Source organism: Cololabis saira, chromosome 23 (genome assembly GCF_033807715.1).
Source record: "Cololabis saira isolate AMF1-May2022 chromosome 23, fColSai1.1, whole genome shotgun sequence".
In the NCBI taxonomy this organism is placed as follows: Eukaryota; Metazoa; Chordata; class Actinopteri; order Beloniformes; family Belonidae; genus Cololabis; species Cololabis saira.
In genome coordinates, this window is record NC_084609.1 from 26222594 (window position 1) to 26238775 (window position 16182).

At 40.9% G+C, this 16182-nt stretch overlaps 1 protein-coding gene across 1 annotated transcript in view; it reads left to right on the forward strand.

The window, feature by feature from the left end:
* ptprz1b (protein tyrosine phosphatase receptor type Z1b) overlaps nt 1-15853 on the forward strand; it is a 114662-nt gene extending 98809 nt beyond the window's left edge. Inside the window, exons 18-32 of the mRNA XM_061714107.1 lie at nt 1257-1277; nt 3873-3969; nt 4055-4137; nt 4206-4340; nt 6949-7080; nt 7165-7322; nt 7403-7538; nt 10831-10977; nt 11061-11154; nt 11352-11425; nt 11709-11837; nt 11920-12066; nt 13063-13205; nt 13294-13429; nt 14689-15853. Of these exons, the coding sequence (XP_061570091.1) occupies nt 1257-1277; nt 3873-3969; nt 4055-4137; nt 4206-4340; nt 6949-7080; nt 7165-7322; nt 7403-7538; nt 10831-10977; nt 11061-11154; nt 11352-11425; nt 11709-11837; nt 11920-12066; nt 13063-13205; nt 13294-13429; nt 14689-14832 (1776 nt within the window). The 3' untranslated portion in view covers nt 14833-15853. The remainder of the gene's footprint in view (nt 1-1256; nt 1278-3872; nt 3970-4054; nt 4138-4205; nt 4341-6948; nt 7081-7164; nt 7323-7402; nt 7539-10830; nt 10978-11060; nt 11155-11351; nt 11426-11708; nt 11838-11919; nt 12067-13062; nt 13206-13293; nt 13430-14688) is intronic.
* Nucleotides 15854-16182: the final 329 nt, after the last annotated feature.

Genomic DNA, 16182 nt, shown 5'->3' on the forward strand with positions numbered 1-16182 from the left:
CCATAGTTTTGCGCGAAGCATATAAATACCTCATTTGTCAAAGCTGCTTAGTTTGCTTCCATATGTCTTTTAACATTCAAAGTTTGTTTGTTGTTGGGTTTTATTTTTTGCACCAACTGTAGCGACACAGTTCTCTCCTCACTCTCAAACACAACCCCAACTCAGAAAAAGCAGGAAAAATGCTAAACTTAGAAGACATGATGCAGCAATTCCAAAACTTTAATAGGATTTTTAATTAATTTCATTTATTAATATTCATCCATGTCTGCCTTCCGGGCCTGCGACACATTCCAATTCAGTGCTAGTTAAGAAGTGAGGGGAAGAAAGATGATGTTATTTTAAACAGGTGAGGTGGGGAGGTGATGATAGTGATGATTCTACACAACAGAAAGATCCTTGAGGAGGCAAATCTGGGCAGAGGATCTTAACTTTGGTTTGAAATCGGTGAGAAGATCACGGAAATGTATTTCTCAGTGCAGAGAAATTTCAGTGCATCAAAGTGTAAGCTGGACGGCCGTGAACCAGCATGCATCAGCAGCTGATGTGAAAACATCTGGATGCAAAGGTCCTCAAAACAGAGCTGCTTTCACAAATACCACAATTCCTACATAAGAACTGAAATTCATAATTTGTTATCCCCAGAAATGGATGTTTATTAACAAATAAAAGACAAAAAAACCAGAACAAAACTAATTCCTACTTTCTGTTGCTGCAGTTTTCTTTAAATTTCATCCAAAGCTTTTCTGATTTTGGGGCCACTTCAAAGTCTCAAACTTGACAGAATAGATTACAAAGGCAGGTTATAAAAACTGGATGGGATGTTTGAATGCTGAGTCCATCTCTGGTTCCAAGCTTGACTTGTCTAAGATTGGTAAATATTTCTCTCACTATATAACTGACTGCCTCAGTTTTACATCAGTTTGGTTGTTTTTAAACCCCAGCCTTAGAGGTTTTTCTGTATTATTGAAATTATGGCTTTATATTTGACTTCCCATGCAGAATGTTTCAGCGCCGCTAACATACAGTAGCTGCAAGCTTTTAGTCCACAGCTCCGCTGGGAAAGTCAGTATATTTCCCTCAGCATCGCCTCTGTGTGTCAATCTGAACCCCAATGTCCTGTACCTGCACTGACTCCCTGTCTGTCTGTCTGTCTGTCTGTCTGTGTGTCTGTATGTCATCTCGTCCCCCTGTCGCACTCTCCTCACCATCTCCACCACCATCGTCGTGCTTTCTGCATCCTCACCACCCTCCATTAGATTGTCAAAGAGTCCTACGAGGTAAGACACCTACCATCCCTCTCCTGTTGCAGAGATGTTGCTTTTCTTGTCTTTAAAATTAAAAGCATTTGTTCTAAAGCAAAGATTTAACCTCTCTTATCCTCCTACATCTGCACTCTGAGTTATGTAGTTTTTTTAAAAGGCTTTTATTGTGAAGGAAACTTGCCTTTTAGTGATTATTCACCCTAGACGTGCTCCCCATCAGTTGACTTGTCTTTACTGAAGGTCCTCGACCACTAAATTATTATTAGTTAGTAAATTATTTATTATTACTATTAGTAATAATAAATAGCAGACTGCCTCTGCAGCTTACACTGGCAAGAACAAGCATATAAACCCTTTTGAATCAAATGGTTTTATGGATTAATTTACTGTAAAATATGAGGTGAACTTCATCTAACTCATAATAATAATAATGATAACAATCTGCTGAAGCTGATAAAACACAAGACACTTTGTGTCTATCACTGCAAAAACTCAAAATTAGAATCAAGAATCAAGAATATTTGTCTTATTTCTAGTTAAAATGTCTAATTTTTAGTCAAAAGAAAATCTCATTACACTTAAAACAAGACTCATCACTGGAAAAAACAACAATTTTCACCTGTTTCAAGTAGATTTTCAGTTAAAATAAGTAGAAAAATCTGCCAGTGGAACATCATTTTTTTGCTTGTAATGAGAAGATCAATCTTGTCCCACTGGCAGATTTTTCTACTTATTTCAAGTGAAAATTTACTTGAAACAGGTGAAAATTGTCAAATAAAGTTATTTTTCTGGTAATGAATCTTGTTTTAAGTGTAATGAGTTTTTTTTTTTACTAAAAATGAGACATTTGAACTAGAAATAGGACAAATATTCCTGGTTAAGATGTTGAGTTTTTGCAGTGTATTGAACACATCTATTAAACACTGATAGCATTAGAGGAAGACAAAAGTAAGTGAACCCTTGGAGAACCTCGGTACTCCGACCAGACCACCATAATTCTGATATTATCCTGCAAGACACAAGACAGGCAACGGAGAAAGCCCGCATCATGATGCTTCCCCCACAAGACCTCATTATAAATAAGCCCCTTCTATCAGCCCACAAAGAGTATTCTTCCCAAACAGCCCTCGCTCCATCAGTCTGCAGAATATTTTCCCAGGAATGTTGTAGACTGCCGAGGTGCTCTTTGGCAGAGTCCAGGTGCCGTGGACAACCCGCCTGTTCAATGACCTGCGGCATGATTCATGAACAGTTTCAGTGATGTGGTCAAGCCTTCAGCTGTAACTGGAAGGTTCTTCTTCACGGCATTGAGGATACCCAGTTGCTCCTTTGGAGTCTCAGAACCGACACTTCTTGGAGAAATAACCACAGTACTGAACTAACTCCAATTATAGACGCTTTAACCAACCCTTCAGGATTTTGTATCCCCTCCAGACTAAAGCAAATCAACTACTGTTGATTGTTTGTCTTCAGAGACTTAAAGTACGTTTTTTTGTGAAGCAGGGTTCACCTCGACATATATTCTTCTTAAGAACAGAAAACTTAAAATGCTCGAGTGTCTTTAAAGCAGTAGCTCTAAGTCACACCTTCAAGACAAGGCAAGGCAATTGGAAAATTGGAGTCCAATTAACCTTTAATTCACTGTTATTGTGAGCTAGACCAGGGGTCGGCAACCCGCGGCTCTAGAGCCGCATGCGGCTCTTTAGCGCAGCCCTAGTGGCTCCTGGAGCTTTTTCAAAAATGTTTGACCTTTTTTTTCTTCTTTTTTTTCCTTTTTCCTTTTTTCTTCTTTTTTTTATTTTTTCTTCTTTTTTTTCTTTTTTCTTTTCTTCTTCTTTTTTTTCTTCTTCTTTTTTTCCCTTTTTTTCTTTTTCTTTTTTCCTTTTTTTCTCTTTTTTTCTTCCTTTTTCCTTTCCTTTTTAATCTCAACATTTCGACTTTTTTCTCGAAATTTTGACTTTTTTCTTGACATTTCGACTTTTTTCTCGAGATTTTACTTCAACATTAATCTCGACATTTTGACTTTTTTCTCCAAATTTTGACTTTTTTCTCGACTTTTCGACTTTTTTCTCAACATTTCGACTTTTTTCACGAAATTCTGACTATTTCCTCGACATTTTTACTTTTTTCTCGACATTTCAACTTTTTTCTCGACATTTCGACTTTTTTCTCGACATTTTGACTTTTTTCTCAACATTTCGACTTTCTTCTCGAAGTGCATAATGAAAAAAAAATCTTCCCCCAGTTATAGCTAATATAGATACATGCAGCATGTGTTGCCTTCATTCTAAGGCTTATACAAGACTTCATTTTTTGCGGCTCCAGACATATTTGTTTTTTGTGTTTTTGGTCCAATATGGCTCTTTCAACATTTTGGGTTTCCGACCCCTGAGCTAGACGAACATTAGATCATAGGTCAAGCCATATTAATGCAGATAACCAGTTAATTTCAAAGGGTTCACATACTTTTTGTCGTTACTGTAACAAAATGTGAAAAAAAACCTTTCCTTCTGTCAAAAAGAAAAACCGCCCGTCGTATATTTACTGCTGTCATGGTCACCTGAGCTGTTAACGTTATCTCTGTCTGTGCTCTGCATTCATCCGTTCCAGGAGGTGCAGGCGTGTACGGTGGACATGGGCATCACTGCCGACAGCTCCAATCACCCCGACAACAAGAGCAAGAATCGCTACATCAACATCCTGGCCTGTACGTGTTCCCCGAGCGCTCGCCGTTCACCGTTGACCCGCACAGGCCGGCTCAAGCGTAGCTGACGACCTCTTCTCTTTCTCAGATGACCACAGTCGGGTGAAGCTGTCCCACAGTCTGGACAAAGACGGGAAATGCGGGGACTACATCAACGCCAACTTCATCGACGTACGTGTGTTTCTTCTTCATGTTCACGTATCCAGTGGGCAGTGAGCCGATGTGCATTTCCCGTGCAGGGTTACGAGCGAACCAGGGCGTACATCGCAGCTCAGGGGCCTCTCCGAGCCGGCAGGGAGGACTTCTGGAGGATGATCTGGCAGCAGAACGTCGGCGTCATCGTCATGATCACTAATCTGAAGGAGAAAGGACGCGTAAGAGCCGGCACGCCCTCTCACTCCGTCTTACATGATACATCTCATCCACTACACGGGGAATTCCAGTATCTCCCTTCTGGCCGGAGGTTTAAAATGCCTTTGTGCAAAACTGAAAGGTATAAATGTAGTTTTGTCCCCTCAGCTATTAATGCCCTAAATAGGCCATGATTTCCCATCCTCCATCCAGGTCTATTTATTTATCTATTGTATTGCTTATTCAATTCGGAGCATTTGTTTTTGTTTGTCCGTCAATGTTTTGTTTTGTTATTCTCCTGTTTGTCACTTTCACTGCACTGTATGGTGTTTTGTAAGTTTCTACTTTTTATATAACACTATGATTGTGCCATATCTGACCTATTGCATTGAAGTGTGGGGAAATGCTTGCAAAAAATATACTCAGTCTATTTTCATTTTACAAAAAAAAAGCCATAAGAATAATTAGTAGAAAACAATATAGTCATGCATCAAATCCATTATTCCTTCAGTTAAAACTGTTGACATTTCTTGAATTAGTAGAGCACAGAATTCTGCAAATTATGTTGAAAGTTCATAAGAAATTTTTCCCAATCAATATACAGAAAGAATGTGAAAAAAGAGAAAATAAATATAACTTAAAAGGAACAGAGATCTTTGAAAAAACTAAATTCAGGACGAAATTAATGGAACGTTGTGTTTCTGTAAAAGGTATCAGTTTATGGAACAATCTGGATACAGAAGCCAAAGATTGCAAATCAAACATTACATTTAAAAGAATAATAAAAGCCAGTTTGATGAAGAAATATCATGATAATTGTTAAGTTAGGTGGGTTTTCTTTTTTTCTCTCTCTCTTTTTAGCACCATTGTCATATTTTTTTTCTTTGAATCAAAAAAGAATACAACTATCTGTGTTTGACGACAGCTACTTTGTGTTATTTCATAACTTCAAAAAATGTGTCATTTGTTTTTGTTTTTTTATTATCACATTAATTGAAATTTGATTTCTTAGGAAAAAGGGACAGATAAAGTCTTCTTTCTGTTCCCTTTCATTCAAGGAAAGAGATTTGTTGTAATTATATTGAACTGTTTTGTTTTTCTTCTAATGAATGAAATGAAATAAAGCAAAAGCTTTTTACCTGCAAACAAATCCACCTTCGGGTATCAATAAAGTTACCTTACCTTACCGTACCTTACCTTACCTTACCTTACCTTACCTTACCTTACCTTACCTTACCTTACCTTACCTTACCACACACTTGATTAGATATTAATCAACACCCGCTTTAAAGCAGCACTATGTAACTTTTCCACCTTAATATCATATTTCCAGAGTCATTGTGATGGTACATCAACTTCCAACAGGTTTAATGACACCTCTGTCATGGTCTGAGGGGTCTGTATCGCCTTCACTGGCACTATGTAACTTTGAGGAGCATGGTAGGAACCCTGCCACACTAAAAAACTACAAATCGTTACGACTTTGACTGCTTTACGGCATACGTCACTTCCCCCTCCTTCCCGATTCGTAGTCGAGACGAAAATGGGCGGGGCTTGGAGCGCAGCTCCGCAGAAGCTGGTAACCCGTTGCTGCGTTGTTGCTGCAGCAGCTCCACACAACAGACGTGGGGAAAAGATCGCTAATGGTTTAACTTTTCACCGCTTTCCTGCTTGGAGGCAGAACCACGCAGGCCAAGTATCTGATATAACAAAGAGTCGTCGGCTCGGTTGGATTGCGGCTGTAACGACCAAACATAACCTTCCACAACCTTGCACAAACAAACAAACACAAAGACCGGGTCGGATCGTTCACACAGGTTTTATTCCCCACTTCTCCAGCTAAACGTAGTTGCCGGCCAGCTCTCTGCGGTGCAATTAACCCCAATCTTCAGATAAAACTAGTTTTTTGAGGAAAAAATATGAACTCTATTTGTAGCTGCAGAGGAAAAAAATAATCTCACGAGGAAAACAAAAATATTGCTCACGCCTCGGAGCCTCTTCACCATAATATAGCAGTCGAAAAAAAAATAAGAGTAATACAAAACATGTACTGTGTGTTGTACTATTATACAAATTTATTGAAACACATGGCGAGTCAAACATTTACCAAAGCAGCTGCCAAACACTCCTGAACAAGGTAGTAAGACGTGGGTTCTGCAGAACTGCGGCAGTAAATCCTAATGGGAGCTGCACTCTTTGATAGGGATTTCATATGGACCCAACCCGTTACTAATCATTATTTTCTCCATATCCCGCTCCTTGGCTTTTTTAGCTATCCCGGTAAATTTCAGTTCCTTTCCAGCAGTTTAACATCTTTTTTTTTGCGTTCCGTCTGTTCACTTGGTGAAACAGAAAAGTAGTTTTGAAAGTCCGTCCCGTCTTCATTCGCTATCAAAACAAATGCAGCGACGGGACAGGAGTTTTCCGGCAGTACGCGCTGGTGCTCATGGGAAATGTAGTGTTCTTTCTGGTAAAGCACTACCGCTTTTGTCCAAAGGAGCCGCCAAACTCAACAAAAGCTGAAAGTTACATTGTGCTGCTTTAAGAGTCCATCATGTAAATCAAAAATAGGGGAGGGGGGGTTATTTTTCTTGAAACGACTGCTCAAAGTAATATCTACTGTTTGAACAGACAAAATGTGACCAGTACTGGCCAGAAAACAACCAGGAGGAGTACGGTCCGTACCAGGTGACCGTTAAACACACCAGAACCTTGGCCTATTACACACTGCGGACCTTTACGGTCAGAGACATGACAAACAAGGTACTTCCCCAACACACACCGTTTCCTTTCATACAGCACACCAAGTACTCCCACCATCCTCCATCTTACTTCTCATTGGTTCAGGTGCCCCTGAGGAGAACGGAGCACACCGTCCTGCACTACCACTACACCCAGTGGCCAGACATGGGCGTCCCCGAGTACACGCTGCCCGTCCTGTCCTTCATCAGGGCGTCCTCGCGGGCACGCACGCAGGAGATGGGGCCGGTCCTGGTGCACTGCAGGTGAGCCGTCTGCACAGCTGGTACTGAACACAAAAGATGTAACGTTATGACGGATGCACCCTGGGACGTGTTTTCTCCAGCGCTGGCGTCGGGAGGACGGGCGCCTACATAGTGATAGACAGCATGCTGCAGCAGATCCAGGACCAGGGGACGGTCAACGTCCTGGGCTTCCTGAAGCACGTCCGCACGCAGAGGAACTTCCTGGTCCAGACGGAGGTAAGCACAAACTGATGGTGTCAAGATGCACATCTTCTGTCTTGGGGTCCAAATAAACTCCCACACTAGCAGCTGTAGTGATGAGACCAACAGACTGAGATGTTCATCCAAGCTGCTAAAACAGGTTCCTTCTACAAAGCGTCTGGGTTCACCCTTAAGGGATGGATGAAGGGCCAAGTCATCCAAGAGAGTTTCAATTAAAATCCACGCTCTGCCCTTCTCATTCTTTATAACCACATTTATTAGAACCACATTTAAATTACTATAATATTATTTGGTGTAATACTTATCCCAGTCATCTAAATTTGAAGTTTTACAGAAAAAAATGATCTGTGCCATCTCCTGGACTGAATTTAATTCACCAACTCGCCACCTGTTTGCCCACTATGGTATTCTTCGCCTTAAAGAATATAACTACTTCCATAATGCGTGTACAATATATCAGGTGGTCTCAGGTTTGAATCCCAGATTAACTCAACACATCCCAATCTCCGTTGTTCCCCAGCACACCCACAATACGAGACATAAACACCTTATTATAGGGAAAAAATGTAAACTTGTGGGAGTATGAGTGTTGTGTGTCGGGGAAACACAGAGTTGAATGATGAGCCTTAAAAAGTCACAGTCCATCTCCAAATTTAAACGGCAGTTAAAGAAACAATTGTTAAGCTCATATATATAAATGTACACTTTGGGACCACAAAATGTTTCATGTTAAGTGTTTGTAATGATATGTTGTAATGTAAGTGGTAGTCTAGTATAATGTGCATGTTGTATTGTTAAGTGTGTATATAAGTGTAAGTGCATGTATGCATTCCTGTCTACTGTATGCATGTTCATTGGCTCCTACCATAAGCTTTTGATAGCTTCTCCAGGAGACCAATTCACATGTGTGTGTCATGGTTTGGTTTGTTAAGGACCCAAGTGCAGGAGACAGAGGGAGGCAGGAGTTCTCAAAAACAAGGGTTTTAATCCAAAAAGGCAAAAGCAAAGCGCTGCAGAGCAGGATAAATACAAAAACCAGGCACAGGAAAAAACGACGAGGAGACATGGAGGTGGAAACAGTACGGACCAACAGGGGACAAAGGAATGACAAGACAAGATACTGAGGGGATAACGAGACATGACGAGACACAGGTGCAGACACAATCAGGGCAGATGGGACACAGGCGGGACAATACAGAAACTGAAGGCAGGGGGGAATGTCAACCTTGACAGTGTGAGTGTGAATTCAATTCAATTCAATTTTATTTATATAGTGTCTAATACAACAGAAGTTGTCTGTAGGATCTTTCCAGATACCAGAACAGGGGGTCCATTTCTCCAGTAAAAGATGATTTGACGTTTATCTAATGTAAAATTGAGATGAGACCTTTTTAAGCAGAACAATTTTGTTTTACTCAGCTAGGTTTCAAATATCAATCAAAAAGCTGATGAAAACAATAGTTTACAACACTGACAGGACAGGAGGTGTTAAAGTCATAAAATAACTTAAGGGAGCAGTTTCATAAAAGCTTCACAACTTTACTCCAGACATAGTTGAGGTGTAAACACCAGTGAAAATGCATCCTAACGTAAAAATCTATCCACTCCGAGAAACAAATACAAAATCTCCAGAGCATTTCTTGGTATGTGGAGGCTAAGCAGATGTATTCAATTCAATAGTGTCTATTACAACAGAAGTTGTCTCTAGGATCTTTCGAGAGATCAGAACATGACCCCCGATCAATTATCACATAAACATAACCTAAACAATGGCAGGTAAAAACTCGCCTAGTGGGAGAAAAACCTTTAATCAAACAGTGGCAAGAAAAAACTCCCCTTTAGGAGGAAGAAACCTGGACCAGGACCTGGATCATAAGGGGGTAATAATGATTCAGTAAGACCAAGAACAACCTGCTGGAAGTCCAACACAGAGATTTGTGCTTCCTCTCGGAGGTACAGGAGGCTAGGAAGGCAAAGGGCGTTGCTAAGCAACCGGATCATGTTCTGTCCGGTGCTTTCATGGTGACGACTTCAGACTGCCGTTGTCATTTACCTCGAGGGAGAGCTAATCAATACCACAAGGCTTTTATAGCTTCTGCTGTCAGGTAATTAAATTCAGACAGCAGTGGTTTTAAATGTCACCTTTAATGATGCTACCAATTATACACGATGTGGACTGTTGTTATTCAGTGTGTCTTGTTTAATGAAGTTTGCCATCCTATACTTATCTCTTTAGTGCATTGATGTGGCCTTTGGCATGTTTGGGTGTTGGGAGATGTTGGCTTTCTCCTTATCCAACAAAATGTGTAATTATAAGTTGTGTTAAAGTCTTTAGCCTAGTGCAGAAGGTCTGCATGTACCGACTACTAAGATGTAAAACTCTGCTTCAACACAGGCAGATATATATGTACAGTAATCCCCGGTTGTTTGCGGGGTTTACGTTCCAAAAAGACCACGTGATAGGTGAAATAAAGGTAGTAACCTTTATTTTTTTTACAATTATTGTATAATACAAGGCTTCAAATTGCAGAGATCAGCACCGCCTGACCCGAGTAATTGGATCTGAACGGGAGAATCGGTGCAGAACTTTTCTCGACATCATTGGTTTTGGAGAATATTTGCAAACTTAAATTTGGCAAGCTGTTTTACGTACATGTACATGTAGAGTACATATTAAACTGTAACGTTATTGACACACAGGAAGTGAATAAGCAGGGAGACTGTTTAGCCCAGGGGTCGGCAACCCGCGGCTCTAGAGCCGCGTGCGGCTCTTTAGCGCCACCCTAGTGGCTCCTGGAGCTTTTTCAAAAATGTTTGACCTGTTTTTTCCTTTTTTTAAAAATTAGTTTTCTTCTTTTTTTTCTTTTCTTTTTTTCTTTTTTTCTTTTTTCTTCCTATTTCCTTTTTTAATCTCGACATTTCGACTTTTTTCTCGACATTTCGACTTTTTTCTCGGGATTGTCAATCAACATTAATCTCGACATTTCAACTTTTTTCTTAACATTTCGACTTTTTTCTCGAAGTGCATAATGAAAAAAAAATCTTGCCCCAGTTATAACTAATATAGAAAAATGCAGCATGTGTTGTCTTCATTCTAAGGCTTATACAAGACTTTTCATTTTTTGCGGCTGCACACATATTTGTTTTTTGTGTTTTTGGTCCAATATGGCTCTTTCAACATTTTGGGTTGCCGACCCCTGGTTTAGCCAATGCAAATCCGTGAAGCAGCGAGACCGTGAAAGGTGAACCGCTTTATAGCGAGGGATGACTGTACATACACCAAACCTTGTCTCCGCTCGTCTTCCAGGAGCAGTATGTGTTCATCCATGATGCTTTGATGGAGGCCATCATCAGCCGGGACACGCTGGTCACGTCTGAGCTTCTCCACAGTTACGTGTCTGACCTGCTGACGCCGGGCCCCACAGGCCGGACACGCATGGACAAGCAGTTCAAGGTAGAACAACACCCTGTAAAGATCTTATCCAGGACTTTATTGATCTCTTCAGTCATGGTATTCTCATGATGTCTGTGTTTCAGTTAATTAGCCAGCGTCAGGCCAAACATGCCGATTACAGCACGGCTCTGAAGGATGGCAACGCTGAGAGGAACCGAGCCAGAGCGCTGATGCCAGGTACGTAACTGTCAACGGCGTATTGTAAATCGTCTCAGAGGAAGCTATTTGAATCTAATTAGCACTGGTTTCGGCAGGTAACCTGATGGAAAGATGGCTTTGTTTAAAAATATCACCATTACATTGAACTGCATGAATAAATGATGTTTGAATTTGTTTCAGCTGTTGATAAGGTGTGTTTTTATCTTTTTGTGTAGTTGAAAGGTCAAGAGTCTCTCTGTCTGCTTCTGAAACAAACTCCACCGGCTACATCAATGCCTCCTACGTCCTGGTGAGACAGCTAATTACCGTCTCTTTAAAGTCTCAATGTATACAATTTTAGAAGAAACTGGATATTGGCAGAGGTACAATACAGCTATCATGTTTATAGCTATTTATTTGATTGTGTTAGTTAGTACTAGAACCAGCAGGTTATATTATCTTTGATGTTGTTGGGCTTCTCACACTGGGTTGCAATCTGCAATTTGGCCACTAAGTGTCGCTAAAACCCCCACAATGCTCCCCGATGACAAAAAGATGTGCGGCTAGCTGTGTTACAGCCCATGTTCACACAGGGCCATCGCTGCAGCAGCGGCTTCATCGTCAGCCAGACTCCCCTCAGCACCACGGTGGCAGATTTCTGGAGGATGGTCTGGGAGCACAAAGCACACACAGTTGTCCGTTTGCCAGATTCACACAATCAGGTATAACTCACCAACACGCACACACTCTTGTTGTACCTTCTGATAAATAACCACAACTATTTTTGAACGTTTTTTCTCTCAGAGTGAGGAAAGGGATTCCTTCTGGCCCAGTAGAGAGAAGATAATGAGCTTTGATGGTTTCATGGTGTCGTATTCTGGGGAGGATCATGTACTTCTGTCTAATGACGAGAGGCTTTTGGTGCAGGACTTCATAGTGACGTCTCCACAGGTAACTCCTGCACACACGGGTGGTGAGAGGGCTTCACTCATCTTACCGTACCTTTAGCCCATTCCTCCTGACAGAACTTCTGGAGCTGAGTCAAAGTTACACTGAAAAAACTCAAAATCTTAACAAGAATATTTGACTTATTTCTAGTTAAAATGTCTAATTTTTAGTCAAAAAATCTCATTACACTCAAAACAAGACTCATCACTGGGAAAAAACAACAATTTTCACCAGTTTCAAGTAGATTTTCACTTTAAATAAGTAGAAAAATCTGCCAGTGGAACAAGATTTTTTTACTTGTAATGAGAAGATAAATCTTGTCCCGATGGCAGATTTTTTACTTATTTCAAGTGAAAATTTACTTGAAACAGGTGAAAATTGTCAAATAAGTGATTTTTCTGGTAATGATTCTTGTTTTAAGTGTAATGAGATTTTTTGACTAAAAATGAGACATTTAAACTACAAATAAGACAAATATTCCTGGTAAGATTTTGAGTTTTTGCAGTGTAGGGACCCTCTTGCTCACGCCGCCCACAATCCCTATGGGATTAAGGTCCGGGAGGGTCTCCGTGGCTACTCCAATACCTCCAACTTCATGTTTGCGATGGTGTTCTAAGGCCTGCAAGCTTCTCCCTTTTACCCCCAAACATAACAAAGATCATTGTGGCGAAACAGTTGAACGTAGTCTCAAAAATGAAGATCTCTGTCACCATGTGTCGCGGCAAACTGTAATCTGGCTTCATTACGGTGGTTTTGGAGCAGTCGCCTGCTCCTGCCGTGTGACTTCTCAGCTCCCAGCAGTGTTTTACTTCTCTACTTCCTGAATACAACCAGCATCTTTTTTCAGGTCTCCAGTTGTTTAGCTGTTTTTCACTAAAATGCATTCATCTTCGGGACATAGAAGCCTCCTCCTTCTCTTTATAGCTCCTCATTTCAGCAAAATCACACTCCTGCTGTCTCAAATGTCTCAAGCCATTCATTTCTTTGTCCCCCCTCTAGAACGAGGACATGTTGGATGTTCGACAGTACAGCGCCCCCTGTTGGCCCAACCCTGACAGTCCCATCAGAAACAGCTTTGACCTGGTCCACACCGTCAGAGAGCACAGCAGACACACACACGGACCCACAGTCGTGCATGATCCGTGAGTACGGCACAAGCCTTATCCCTCACTCGTGAAATGTGGTTCTATTTCCAAGGATTAAACTGTGTTTATACGTGTGCGTGTGCAGTATGGGAGGTGCTACGTCGGGGCTGTTCTGCGCCCTCACCACCCTGTACAACCAGCTGGATGAGGAGGGGGCCGTGGACGTCTATCAGGTGGCACGGATGACCAACCTGATGAGGCCTGGAGTATTTAACGATGTGGTAAGTTCTGGTACCATGTCTTAGGCCCCTGTCACACTCTGACCTAGAGTGAGGGTAGTAGGTCAAAAAGGCTAACTGAGAAACTGTTAAAAATGTACTTCAACCCTCAAAAATGTAAACAAAAGGTAGCAAGACAGTCCGTTTGGTGCAACAAAAATGAATTGTTTTATTGTCTTTCAAAGACAGTAGCAGACACTAAAGAAAAAATGCAAAAAAAGTATGTACAAAACAGCTCCATTAGGTCTGCACCGCACCACAGCCCTTTTCTGGCTGCCTAGGCAGTGTAGACCCCCTCCATTTAAAGGCTAGGCCCCTCCCACTGGACCATACCATCTTTAATTGGAATCAATTAGATAATCAATTAACCACACAGGTTATTTTTCACATCAAAACATTATAAAGTATGTAAGTATATAAAAGACAGCCTGAAACTATACTCGGGTCTTTTGTCACTGCCCAGAACCAGTAAGTACTGTGGTAAGAGAAAAGAAACAATTAGATACCGACACTCATAATTTACAATCTTTAAATAATAAAGAGTTAACTCAAAACCATAACATTGTGTTTGTGTGTGTGTTTCTGTAACTTTATGGGGAGAAAATAGCACAGGACACATACCTGGCTAACATGTGGTATGTGGAATGAGTGATGGTGTGGTGTGCTGGTGTAGTGTTTTACCAGTGGCAGGGAAAACTGCCACAGCCCCGTTTACACGTAGCAAAAACGGTGCTGTTTTCATGCGTTTTGGCCGTTCGTTTACACAAAGTCAAAAACGTCACCAAAAACGATCATTTCTGAAAACTCCGGCCAAAGTGGAGATTTGCAAAAACTCCGTCTGCATGTTTGCTTGTAAACAGAGGGAAATGGACATTTAGGCTTCAGAACGTCACATTATGCGTCAGAAACGTCACCAGCGTCATGTGTGCGACCTGTGTTTACAATGTGTTTGGCCACTGTAGTTACTCGTGTCATTTGTTGATGTTTTTTCCAGGATTCTGATTTGCTAGCATAACTTTATGCTTCTCGTTACACTGCCCCCTGTACGTTCGGCTGTTCATAGCACCTTAACAGTGTATTTATGCGGGTTTGTGTAAATGAATAGATTTTGAAAACGATCTGATGTAAATGATGGTATTTTTCAAAACGTAGAGGGGGAAATGTGCATTTTTGTAAATACTCGGCTATGTGTAAACGTGGCCTTAATGCAGCCCGGAGCTTTGACATGGATTGAGCCGTGAACTTGTCTCCCCCTCCTACAGGAGCAGTATCAGTTCCTGTACCGGGCCGTGGTGAGTCTGGTGAGCAGCCAGGAGGACCAGCGGGCCCTGCAGAGCCCGGAGACCAACGGATCCGTACCGCTGGGACAGTGCAACGTGGCAGAGAGCCTGGAGTCCCTCATGTAGATCCAAACAGACTGTTTCATCTATCACACCTCATGTGCTGGTCTGAGGTTCAGAGCTGTGTCTGCGGAGCGTCTCGCTGCTCTCATTTACACCGTTTACTCAGATCATTCAACGTCCGTTAGAAACCTTTCCCTTGAGGAAACAAATGTTTTTGTTCAAAGAGACGAGTAAAGCCAGTCGCCCGAAACGCAAGGAAGGTGATTCTTTCTGACGGACCTTTAAAAGCAGCTATAAATAGGACTAAAAGTAACTGATCTCATGAAGTTACACACAAAAGCTGCTGAAGACTGAGCTCATATCTCGTCTTATTCCTGACATCATAAAAACTAACCAACAGGTGATTATCTCAACCCGTAGAAAAGAGAAAAACACCCCACGTTCTGCCCTTTATGGAGATCAATGGGAGAATAATTGGCTTTAGTCATGTTAACAGAATCTTGAAGTTTATAGTTTATAGAGGCCAGAAAAAATAATCAACCTTAAAACTGACAGAATGTAAAAACCCAAATATTTAACTATTAATAAATTTAGACTTGTTTATTAATATTTTGTTAGAGGAGGCATTATGAGAAATAAATATTTTATTCTGTATGTCAGCAGTAACTACAAAATCAGAAACGTTTCTTTGAGCTGCTTATTTCTGAAAATGTCACACAGTGAGCGGTTCAGATTTCCAGGGTTCTGTGACATCACAGACCCAGACCAGCTCCCTCCGTAGCCTTTGCAGACTCAACCAGCCTGTCGGTCTTTATCTTTCTCTTACGTCGCATAACCCTGAAGTTGCTGCATCTCAAAGGTTGGATGTGCAAAGTTTAACAGAGACACGTCCTGAAGACAGAAGAGGTGAAGTCAAGTGTCTGAGTCCTCCTCCCAAAATGGTCAGGAGCATTTGCTCTGCATCTTTGTGGTATTTTGACTAAAGCATAGCACAGACATCTTATTAAGACCCTAGTACATTTACCAACTTGTTATATAATGGTAAAATATGTCTTTAAAGGTTAAACAATGTCTGTTTCTGGCTGTGCAGGACGTGAAAAGCATTTCTTACTACAATCTTACCAGACGGAAATGTAAAAAAAGGTTGACAGAACCAAAAAAAAGCTTCAAGAACTTTTTTTTTCCCAGCAGAAGAAATGAAAAATTAAGTTTATACATTGATGTTGCTGAAGAAGATTAATCTTAAAGAGCCAACTTTTTTTTATTATAATCCTTCTTTATTAACCTTTTATCACTTTTAGCTTTATTATTTTTTTCTAAAGAGTTTAAGATTTCTGAGTACAGATAAAAACCGGTAGGAGTTCAATTTAAGGTAGAAATGACAGATGATTTCTACCTTAAAAAGAGAAATAA